General features: G+C 36.7%; 1 protein-coding gene across 1 annotated transcript; it reads left to right on the top strand.

Moving 5' to 3' along the window:
* Positions 1–347: 347 nt before the first annotated feature.
* Positions 348–9,252, top strand: LOC112606683 (putative tripartite motif-containing protein 49B). Its single transcript, XM_025357430.1, has 7 exons — positions 348–403; positions 2,991–3,405; positions 3,671–3,766; positions 5,521–5,751; positions 6,214–6,236; positions 7,096–7,193; positions 8,276–9,252. Exons 2-7 carry the CDS (start codon positions 2,995–2,997, stop codon positions 8,773–8,775), a joined length of 1,359 nt encoding a protein of 452 aa, XP_025213215.1. The 5' UTR covers positions 348–403; positions 2,991–2,994; the 3' UTR covers positions 8,776–9,252.
* The last annotated feature ends 2,550 nt before the right edge of the window (positions 9,253–11,802 follow it).

The following is an 11,802-nucleotide window of genomic DNA, read 5'->3' as shown; positions in this document are numbered from 1 at the left end:
TACACATATATTATCTGGAAAACCATGGGGTCTTGTTTAATGAAACTTTAAATTTACTATTTTTTATAATGAAAAAGAATAAATTAGCCTACATGCCCTTAAAATGTCTAAGTATGACATAAGTCAATTTCATTTATTCTGATTAATCTGTTAGATAATTCTGCCTAGAGTAAGAATATATAGGCTATTTATTTCAGGATTTCATATATTGCTCAGTTCAACAATATACCTCATTTTAAATTAAATAAATTGGTAGTAAGGACACAGAGATTACTTACTTGATCAATATATTTTTAATATTAATTTTATGCCCTCTGTAGAGAGAATTTTATTTCTATGTCCATAATAAAAATAGGNTTATTTTTGGAAGAATCGTTGTGGGAACCATTAAAAGAACTCCAGGGTGAGTGAAACATATTGATAAAATTATATCATCTTTCCTTTACACAATAATAAATGAGTGTTAAAATATCTCATTTTCTTAAATCTACACAATGATACCATTTGTAACTCCTGTTGTTACCATAGATTTTATCAATTGTGAGGATATTAATTGTTATTTTGTGTTTTCTATGATTGTCTAACATAGTTTTGAAAAACTTTAACTAATGTTTACTGCAACAGATATGTATGCATAATGAATATATGTAATTGATACATATATGTACACATAGGTGTTTGTATATGTTTGTAATAAGTGTATTAATATTGTTGAATTCAATTGAGAATACACTAATGAATGATGTAAGTTATGTGCTTTCATAACATTCAGGTTTTAGACATGACTTTTAATTAGTAAGGTAATGATGAGCGATGCAAAATAGTGAAACCAAGACAATGAGAAAGCTCCCCAAAATATCCTACTTTAGAAATCAAAACACAATTTTTCGACCAAATAAATTTATGAGACCTAATTTGATATGTGATTGTGATTGTCATCTCACTTGAGTCTTAATCTTATCAAACTGTGAAAAATTTCTTAAAATGTCTTAGATGAGCTCTGGAAAATATTTGCAATTCTAAGATTTTTCATTTCTTTCACTTAAATTCAGAAGTGATATCAAACAAAGCAGCGTAAAGGACTTAAAATTGCCAAAACAAAGATTATAGTTTTTATACTAGTCAGGGTTCTCCAGACAGAACCATAGGATGTTTATATATATGTGTGCAGATATATTAACAGGCCATTTGAGTCAACCACAAACCACATATGGTGGTCCCAAAAGATTATAATACCAATATGTTTACTGTACTTTTTCTGTATTTAAATATGTTTGGATACACAAATAGTTATCATTGTGTTACAATTGCCTACCGTATGCAATACAGAACATACTGTACAGGTTTGTAGCCTATTGTAGGAACTGTAAGCTATAGTGTATACCATAGGTGTGTAGTAGGCTATAGCGTCTAGGTTTGTGTAGTATATTCTATCATATTAAAACAATAAAACCGCCTGGCTGGGCACTGTGGCTCATGCCTGTAATTCCAGCACTTTAGAAGGCCAAGGCAGACAGATCACTTGAGACCAAGAGTTCAAGTGCAGCCTGGCCAAGATGGCAAAACCCCGTCTCTACTAAAAAATTACAAAAATTAGTCAGGCCTAGTATCACGTTCCTGTAATCCCAGGTGCTCGGGAACTTGAGGCAGGAGAATCACTTTGACCCTGGAGGTGGAGGTTGCAATGAGCCGAGATCATGGCACTGAACTTCAGCCTGTGTGACAGAGGGAAACACTGTCAAAAAAAAAAAAAAAAGAAAAAACTAAAAACACCTGACACATTTCTCAGAACATACATCGTGCACAAGCTATACATGATTCTACATGGGGTAGAATTCATCAGGAAAATTAATTTGCTTGATTATGGAGTCTGGGAGTTCCAATATAGGCTGTCTTTAAGCTGGTGTCCTGAGGATACTGGTATACTGGCTAAGCTCAAGTCTGAAAGCCTCAGGACCAGTTTCAGGAGAGAGACGGAGGAAATTGCCTTTTCTCTGCTTTTTTCTTTATATCTGAGCTACCAGCCTATTAGATGGTGCCTACACACATTGAGGGATGAGGTTCCCACTCAACTCACCAACTCACATGTCTCTCTCCTCTAGAAACACCTTCACAGACTCACCCAGAAACAGTGCTTCACCTGTTCTATAGGTATTGGTTAATCCAGTCAGACTGATACCTAAAATTCACCATCACACCATGGAAATATAATTACACCTCTCTGAGTCGAACAAAAAGCTCCTATATGTTAGTTCAGAGTTTCTGCAGCCCTAGGGGAAGTTAATTTGATCCGCAGGAAAAGAAAAAGACCAGATATCTTTAATAATGTTTCTTTTCTCTACTAGTAAACCTTGATTGGTTTAATTGCAGTCTTTTCCTTTATTTGGTGTGTTGGTTGGATTTTTTTTTTATTTTGTTTTGATTTGGGTTTTTGTTTTTAATGTAATTTAATTTAATTTTAAGTCCTGGGATAACTGTGCAGGACATACAGACTTGTTACGTAGGTAAACTTGTGCCATAGTGGTTTACTGCCCGGCTTTTGCATCCCTCTCTAAAAATATGTCACAGAACACTCTGGCTATCTTCTCATCTTCTTGGGCCCAGGTAGTTTTTTCCCACTCTCTCATAGTCATTCATCAGTTATTTGAAAGAAGAATAGGGAAAACTACGATTTATTCTGACCACTTAGAATCAAAACCCAATTTCCAGATCCACATTCAGAAAATTGGTAATTGAATAGATTAGTATTATGTTACAGACAGGAACTAGGAGCAGAAGGGACTGTGAGTCATCTAGTTAGTAATATCTACTCTAAAGCTGGGAGAATCCCTCTGTGTATGAATTTTTAAGTTTGTAACAGAAGAAAGAGTTTGTTGTATTTTAATGAACTTTGACAAGAGAAGAAACTAGAGCTATCACATATCTCCACATGTTTAGAAGCCTTTCATCAACCCAGGCCCCAAAATGACACGTTTCTCTTTCTTCCCCAGAAACATGAGTTCTGGAATCTTGCAAGTCTTCCAGAGGGAGCTCAGCTGCCCCATCTGCATGAACTACTTCATAGACCCAGTCACCATAGACTGTGGGCACAGCTTTTGCAGGCCCTGTTTCTACCTCAACTGGCAAGATATCCCACTTCTTGTTCAGTGCTCTGAATGCAGAAAGTCAACAAGGCAGAGGAACCTTGAAACCAACATTCATTTGAAGAAGATGGCTTCCCTTGCCAGAAAAGCCAGTCTCTGGCAATTCCTGAGCTCTGAGGAGCAAATGTGTGGCACTCACAGGGAGACAAAGAAGATGTGCTGTGAAGTGGACAGGAGCCTGCTCTGTTTGCTGTGCTCCAGCTCTCAGAAGCACCGGGATCATAAACACTGTCCCATTGAGTGGGCTGCTGAGGAACACCGGGTAAGTGATGCCTCTGAACATCTACTTCTATAAAGGACACATGAAATTCCTGTGGGTCTATTTTCTTGGAGATTGGATCAAGCCAACTCTGCCTCCCTTTAAGCAGCTCTGTTTGGGCTTTCTTAGCTTCAAACCTCTCAGCTTTGACAAACATGAAGGGAAACGAAGGAAATGCCATTTACTAGGAGCTTATTTGTCCCTTATTCTGGGCCCCCTCCCTGTGTCACAGTCTGCACTGGTGCTTCAGTTTATGGCTCTTTTGCAGGAGAAGCTTTTAAAGAAAATGCAGTCTTTATGGGAAGAAGCTTGTGAAAATCACAGAAACCTGAACATGGAAACCACCAGAACCAAATACTGGAAGGTTAGTCCTGTACTACTCTCCCTTCTCCAGGAGCTTATGGTGGGCAAATGGGTGACTCTCAAAATAGGAACTTGATAGCAAACTGTATTGTTTCTGGGATTCAGAAAAAAAAAAGAAAAGAAAAAAGAAAACATTGAGAAAAAGTGGCCTCATTTCTTATATAGAACAGTATGCTTATTAGGTAGGATTTCTAAGAAAACCACTGATGTCACCCAAAGCATGCTGGTTTGTTTCCTTACAAACCTGTAGCTATACACCAAGAGATACAAGAAACCGGGATACATCTCACAGCATTCTATAGGTGCTGGTTGGATAAATGCTGGGCACAAGATTTATTTGGCAGTCACGGAAAGCTCAAGTGAACCTTCTGAGGCTGGGTCAGCATTAATCTGAATGCTGGTGAACAAGTAGTATGTGGAATTGTATGGAAAATTTTAGGCAGAAAGTGACAGGAGAAATCTAGGGAAACCATGAAATTAGGAATCTCAACTAATTAATATTGAATAATACATAACATATGATGAGAAAAGTGGTGAGAAACACAGATTTGTGTCTTGAGGGAGACGTGTAAACATACCAGAAATATGGGAACCAGTATCTAAATATACGGAGAACTCTGAGGACTTCAGAAAAATATTATAAATAATTTTCTCTTTGTGGATATATACTTTGAGGGTATGCTAGCTAATATTAGGTTGTTGAAAAGGATTTCATGAGAACGTAGTCTATGTTGAATATTAAATTAGAAAATATACTAGCAAAGAAGAAAAGAAGCACTTTTGTACTCACAGATCATACAATCCAAATAAGAGAGTCAAATGGTCAATATGCAAATATATGCAATGCATGATGTACTTGAGCGTTGTAGGTTTTTTGTTGGAGAATAATCAAACAGGGAAGTAGAAAAGGACAAAACAGGCCAGAAACTGGAGATGAGTGTCTGAATTTTAAAAAGGGTGGTCAGGAAAATGCCTCACTGAAAAATTCAAATTGAAACAAAGTTTTGAAGAGGAGAGGGAACAGAGATGTGTGTAGGGATATATATGTGGACCATGAGTGTGTATATATGTATATGTATGTATGTGTGTGTGTGTTTGTGTGTATCTATATAATCCTAGTTGGAGAGAAGAGCATATGCAGTAATTTTGAGTCTGTGTATATTTGGAGGCCTGAGGAACCACAGAGAAGTCTATGTTTCAGATTGGGATGAGTTAGAGAAAGAATGGAAGGAAATGAATTCAGAGAGACAAAAATGGCCAAATCATAAATGCAACCTGATTAGGATAGGTTTCGCTGGGTGAAATGCATTTAGCTGGACATGCTAGTCTAAGGTCATTTCACATAGACTGAGTTTAAGCAACTTGCATGTGTCAATGAGACAGAAAATGATTATTTCCTTTCTAGTAACAATAGCTGTATACTCCAACTCTTAAGCATGAACTGTTCTTACTTTTCCATAATATGGGCTGGAATAGCGAAATTCAAATTGTGTGTGTGTGTGTGTGTGTGTGTGTGTTTATTTCCAACTATCTTAGAAAACACATTATCTTGAATAAATTTAATGTAATTGGGCAGATACATCTATGTTGATCTTTATGCAGAAAGAAAGGAAAGGAGCAAAATTTTGTGGATTCTAAGAACTGGCAAGACTCAGGTTTAAACTCTTGGATGTTCGAGAGACAAAAGGAATCACTGAGATTTCATAGGAGATAGATAAATACATTTCTCTTTTGATTAACCCATTATCATTGCAGGATTATGTGAATTTAAGGCTAGAAGCAATTAGAGCTGAGTATCAGAAGATGCCTGCACTTCACCATGAAGAAGAAAAACATAATTTGGAGATGCTGAAAAAGAAGGGGAAAGATATTTTTCATCAACTTCATTTAAGTAAAGCCAAAATGGCTCATAGGAGGGAGATTTTAAGAGGAATGTATGAGGAGCTGAAGGAAATGTGTCATAAACCAGATGTGGAGCTACTTCAGGTACGAACCCACAATGTGGTTCAGGTTTTTGAATATTCACATGTATAAGTGTTTTCCTCAAGGCTGAAATCCATCTCCCTACCTTTATTTCCATGATGTGTTTCCAAAAACACATTCCACTCATTTGGGTCCACTCATTTGGGTAACTGGCTCAGCTAAAGATGACTGAGTAGGTTTTTCGAGGTTACCACAGAGCATGGACCCTCTGGGCCTCTTCTCCCTTCACTAATTTATAGAATGTCTTCAAGACTCAGACTTTCCCAGGACGTGAATTAATGACAATACAACTGACTGGGTTTTTCATTACAGAAAAAACAGAAAATGCTTTCCAGAAGCATATGGTAGGAGAATAGTATCTTCAGAAACTGAATACAAATACAAATCTGAATACAAATCTCACACTGAAGTTAGTGAAAGATGCATCTTGTGAAATGCACTAAATCTTTCTTATTTTTTTTACAGGGTTTTGGAGACATATTACACAGGTGAGTGTGTACCTACATTATAGCATATGTTCTTTCAGATTCCACAAATATCAAAGAAGGCTCTAGTAAGATCATGGCATAAATAATTAAGATATTGATATCACTTTTTTTTTGCAGCTACTTTTGTTCCCACAACTTAAAAGACAAGGCCAAAAAGTAAATAAATGAATACAAGAAGAGTGAACTAAAACAAACATTTTTATTCCTGATTTTGTTTTATTGCTTAAAATCCTACATAGGTAAAAGATAGAGTTTTGTTTTGTGGATGGTAAGAAAGTCACCAGAGGAAGCAGGAAAGAAGAGGGGGAAGTATTTTAGCAGTGAAAATGTGTTGATGTGTTGTTTTTTATACATATATACAAATCAGTTAAGAGTTCTGAAAAATAGATTGAAAAAAACTGTGGAGTGTTAGAAGTGTGTAAGTCTCTAGGGAAGCTCTTTGCTAAAAGGCAGATCTCCCTGCCGAGAACAAGTTTCACAGCCTTTATGTTGAAAAGGAAGCAGTGGATGCAGCAGTCTCCCCAGAACCCTACTGTTTCAAAGATGTCCGGGGAGTCTGCCAAGAAGTGGAACTCGGAATTTCAATTCTAAATATTATCAAGGCCATAAGGCTGAGGGCAACTTACACATTTGGGGCGAAAAAAGAAGGATCAGATTGAATTCTGACTTAGACTCTTCCATCGTGCTTTAAAATTTAGGAACTCTAAATAAGAATTAATTTCAAAAATGGAAGTAATAATTTTTGAATTACCAAATGTGTAGATTCAAAGGATTCTCATGAAATGTCTTTTACATACAAATAGTGATTCTTATTTATTTTATGGTTGTAGATGTTGTAACTGCAGGTTTTTCCTTGCAGGAGTGAGTCCGTGCTGCTGCATAAGCCCCAGCCTCTGAATCTAGAGCTAAGCTCAGGGCCCATCGCTGGACTGATGGACAGGCTCAACCAATTCCGAGGTAAGTCTCCACCCACAGGCAGCACTCCCACTTTATCTAAATATTATTATTGTTAGGATCACATAGGTAATATTTCATCCCTTACCAAATATTTTACTTCTTTTAAGACATAAGTGAACAATATAACCATGCACCCCTTTGGTGTCTGTGTCTATTTATAGTCACATTTATAGCATTAAGTTTGAAAGATAGTGAAGAGCAATACTTTCTGGCATAATATGTATTGAGTTATGTAATGGGAAAAAGGTGTAGGGTAGCAAATTTCAAAAAGGAGCAAATTAAATAATGCTCAGAATGCAGGTGAATTATTTAATGTTAAATAAAAAGTTGTACATTTCTTTAGTGTATTTGTTTGAACTGCTAAGACTGTTCTTTGGGAGAATATAGTTTACTGGAGATTCTTGGGGGTTTTGTATTTTTTAAATGGGTATATATTCATATATTGCAAACATTTGAATTAATGGGTAAAAATAAAAGGAGGAAATCATGTTGTGAATACAAGTAAAATTACAAATGAAAATAAGTTCAATTTAATTGCAATATGAGGAGCAACATGTTAAGTCTAAAATCCAGCTTCAGTCCAGAGCTAGCATGGAGGACCACAGAGAGACTGGTCAAAGATTTTGCAGAAATCTGCTTTAAATTATCACTTATAACATGTACATATGCATTTTTATCCAGATATCTAGAGCAGTTCTTGAGTAAGTGAAAATCTTCACATTCTTTCCAAAGTGATAGCATTAGCTTTTAAGAATAAGGAACATTTCTAAATAAAAATCTTGATAACAGTATAGCATTTAGGGCATATAATGTGTACATTTTACTTTGAAAATTGGATTGAAAGAAGTTGGTCTTACATTTGGCTCTCAATATGTACGTTTTCAAAAAATTTTCATATCTGTGGTTAGGGTTTGGTTTGTCCTGTATATAATATTAATCATCTCTATACTTTACTAGAAGTTACAAGCAAAACTGTCTTTCTGACTTTACATTTCCTGGTAAAGTAACTTCTTGACAGAACAATTATTTTTTTCTAATTTACACGTGTCTATGCATGTTTTTTCTTTTTTTATTTTTTGCAGTGCATATTACTCTGCATCAGGAAGAGGCCAACAGTCATATCTTTCGATATGAAATTTTGAGAAGCATGTGTATTGGATGTGACCATCAAGATGTGCCCTATATCACTGCAACACCTAGAAGTTTTCTTGCGTGGGGTGCTCAGACTTTCACCTCCGGCAAATATTACTGGGAGTTCCACGTGGGGGACTCTTGGAACTGGGCTTTTGGTGTCTGTAATACATATTGGAAAGAGAAGAATCAGAATGAGAAGATAGATGGAGAGGAGGGACTCTTTCTTCTTGGGTGTGTTAAGAATGACATTCAATGCCGTCTCTTTACCACCTCCCCACTTATGCTGCAATATATCTCAAGACCTACCAGCCGAGTAGGATTATTCCTGGATTATGAGGCTAAGACTGTGAGCTTTGTTGATGTTAATCAAAGCTCCCTAATATACACCATCCCTAATTGCTCTTTATCACCTCCTCTCAGGCCTGTCTTTTGCTGTATTCACTTCTGATCAGAGACAAATCCGGAATGTGTTCACATGCTGTGAGAACCCCTTTATTCCACGAAATCCTCTTCCTTGTGCCTTAACATACATGACAAATAGGCTCTATTTTATGTCTTGAACTGCCTTCTAATGTTATCAAAACTCATTTATTGTGTTACTATTAAATATGCTGAAAACACTGAAAGTATATGTATTAGTTCTTTATTAACTAATTTTTGAAAATCATTATTCATGACCATGGCATACAGTATATTCTCCTTTTTTTTTCTTTATTTCTGACTGTCACTGAGTGAAATAATAGATGACAAACATGTCTGAATGAAGTAGAAATCAATGGAAGACAGTCAGTATCTTGTGCTTCATGCAAAGAAACTTGGAGTGAAATCTGAATGATAACTGGGATATGTTTTTCTTCCTCTTTATCTGACTATATTACACTTATCCATCATGATTCATTGTATTAATCTATCCTTTGAGATACTATCATTTGATCTTCTATGTTCGGCTTCATTTTGCAATTCTCACTACAGATGTAAATAATCCTTCATTATTAGTGTGCTCTTCTACATTGAAATACACAAGGTGATCAGACCAATGCTGGATTAATTAAATATTGGAAAAATGTGACTAAATATTGACCCCTACCTCAAACCATACACACTCATTTCCAGATAGATTCAAGTCCTGAAAGAAAGGGGAGCCTGATACAATATTCTCACAAGGATTTCTTAACCAGGGCACAAATTAGTAATTAAAACAATTCATTCATTTATATTGATAATGATGACTTCTGTGTTTCAAAAAACATTATGCAAACTAGTAGTGGAGAAAGATATTCACCCCAACATACATAAAATAAAATATAATACATATGCATGATGAATACTTAAAATGTAATAAATAAAAGACAGTGAACTCAATAGAAGATGGGGTAAAATATCTGAACAGACCCATTACAGAACTGGATACATAAATAACTAGCTAAATATAAAAAAGTGCTCACTTTCATTAGTCTTACAAAATTAAGAATTAATCCACCAGTTGTAACACAGGCCCCCATAAAAAAATACCAAAATTTAAAGTCACATAATATTGTGTGTAGTCAAAGATACAGAATAAATGAAATTTATTCATGACTGGGGAGATGTAAATGGAAATTCTTTTTGGGAAACTGACTATTAGCATTTCTTATGGGCTAGATATTCTAATTCTAAAATATAGTCAACTGATTGCCTACATGTACTTCAGCATACACAATATTGTTCACTGCATCAATTTTTATAGTAGCTCCAAGTTAGAGCCAAAATATTCTTCAACAGTAGAATAGCTAAATAAATTTGGTGTATTTATTATTATCGGTGCAAAATAATCCTGTAACACTGAATGTGACAAAATTGATGAATCTCAGAAACAAGTTAATAAATATATGCCAATTTAAATAATAAAATTGAAGTTAAGAAAGGACTCTTCCATGTATATAATACATTGGCAAATTGTAAGCTCTTTGTGGGTTCCATAATTACATGAACACTATGGAATCAGAACTCTTAAGACCCAAAATGTCAAATACAAAAGGAGCCCAGGCATGGTGGCACATACCTCTAATCCCAGCACGTGGGGAGACTAAGGTGTAAGAATGGTGACCGGCGCGGTGGCTCAAGCCTGTAATCCCAGCACTTTGGGAGGCCGAGACGGGCGGATCACGAGGTCAGGATATCGAGACCATCCTGGCTAACACGGTGAAACCCCATCTCTACTAAAAAAAAACAAAAACAAAAAAAAACTAGCCGGGCGAGGTGGAGGGCGCCTGTAGTCCCAGCTACTCAGGAGGCTGAGGCAGGAGAATGGCGTAAATCCGGGAGGCGGAGCTTGAAGTGAGCTGAGATCGGGCCACTGCACTCCAGCCTGGTCGACAGAGCGAAACTCCGTCTCAAAAAGAAATAAAAGAATGGCTTGTGGCCAGGAGTTCCAGACCAGTGTAGGCAACATAGTGAGACCTCATGTCTACTAAACATTCTTTTAGAAATCAGCCTGGCATGACGGCACATGCTATGTTCCCAGCTACTCAGGGGGCTGATGCAGCAGGATGGCTCGAGTCCAGAAGATCCAGGCTGCAGTGAGCCATGGTGGTGCCGTGCGGTCCAGCCTGTGACAGAATGACAGTCTGTCTCAATAATAAAACAAACCATAATTACTTGATGTAACACAAGCCAACATATTATAAATGCTCGAATTATAGATATTTTAAATATTGATGTTATTTTAAATAACTGAGAAAGCTGGGATAGCTATGTGTTTGTATAGACAAAAGTGCCCTGGGAAGTAAGTTTGAAGTATTTTTATTAGAGTAAGTGAGGAGGAAGTGCTTTATTGCAACTGTGATACACACTAGAATCTGCTATGAATAGTCTCATATCTGGAGGATTTGCGGATATCCAGGTAAGCAGTAATTCTTGGGTGCCTGAAGCCTAGCAGCTGCATATTCAGTGTGTCTTCTCTGGAGATGTCTTCTCTGGAAAGTTTGATTTTTTTTTTTTTTTATTTTACTTTAAGTTCTAGGGTACATGTGCACAACATAAAGGTTTGTTACATATGTATACATGTGCCTTGTTGGTGTGCTGCACCCATTAACTCGTCATTTACATTAGGCATATCTCCTAATGCTATCCCTCCCTGCTCCCCCCACCCCACGACAGGCCCCAGTGTGTGATGTTCCCCTTCCTGTGTCCAAGTGATCTCATTGTTAAATTCCCACCTATGAGTGAGAACATGTGGTGTTTGGTTTTTTGTCCTTGTGATAGTTTGCTGAGAATGATGGTTCCCAGCTTCCTCCATGTCCCTACAAAGGACAGGAACTCATCCTTTTTTATGGCTGCATAATATTCCATGGTGTTTATGTGCCACATTTTCTTAATTCAATCTATCATTGATGAACATTTGGGTTGGTTCCAAGTCTTTGCTGTTGTGACTAGTGCCACAATACACATACGTGTGCATGTGTCCTTATAGCAGCATGATTTGTAATCCTCTGGG

The sequence above is a fragment of the Theropithecus gelada genome, chromosome 14 (genome assembly GCF_003255815.1).
Source record: "Theropithecus gelada isolate Dixy chromosome 14, Tgel_1.0, whole genome shotgun sequence".
In the NCBI taxonomy this organism is placed as follows: domain Eukaryota; kingdom Metazoa; phylum Chordata; class Mammalia; order Primates; family Cercopithecidae; genus Theropithecus; species Theropithecus gelada.
Note: the sequence above shows the minus strand (reverse complement) of the source record. Positions and strands in the feature narration are given on the sequence as shown.

Bases quoted from the DNA above. Each gene is read 5' to 3' on its own strand.
- LOC112606683 (XM_025357430.1), top strand. From the start codon at position 2,995: ATGAGTTCTGGAATCTTGCAAGTCTTCCAGAGGGAGCTCAGCTGCCCC. The intron at 5,752-6,213 runs GTACGAACCCAC...TTTTTTTTACAG, and splicing joins CAGATGTGGAGCTACTTCAG to GGTTTTGGAGACATATTACA. The intron at 7,194-8,275 runs GTAAGTCTCCAC...TATTTTTTGCAG, and splicing joins CAGGCTCAACCAATTCCGAG to TGCATATTACTCTGCATCAG.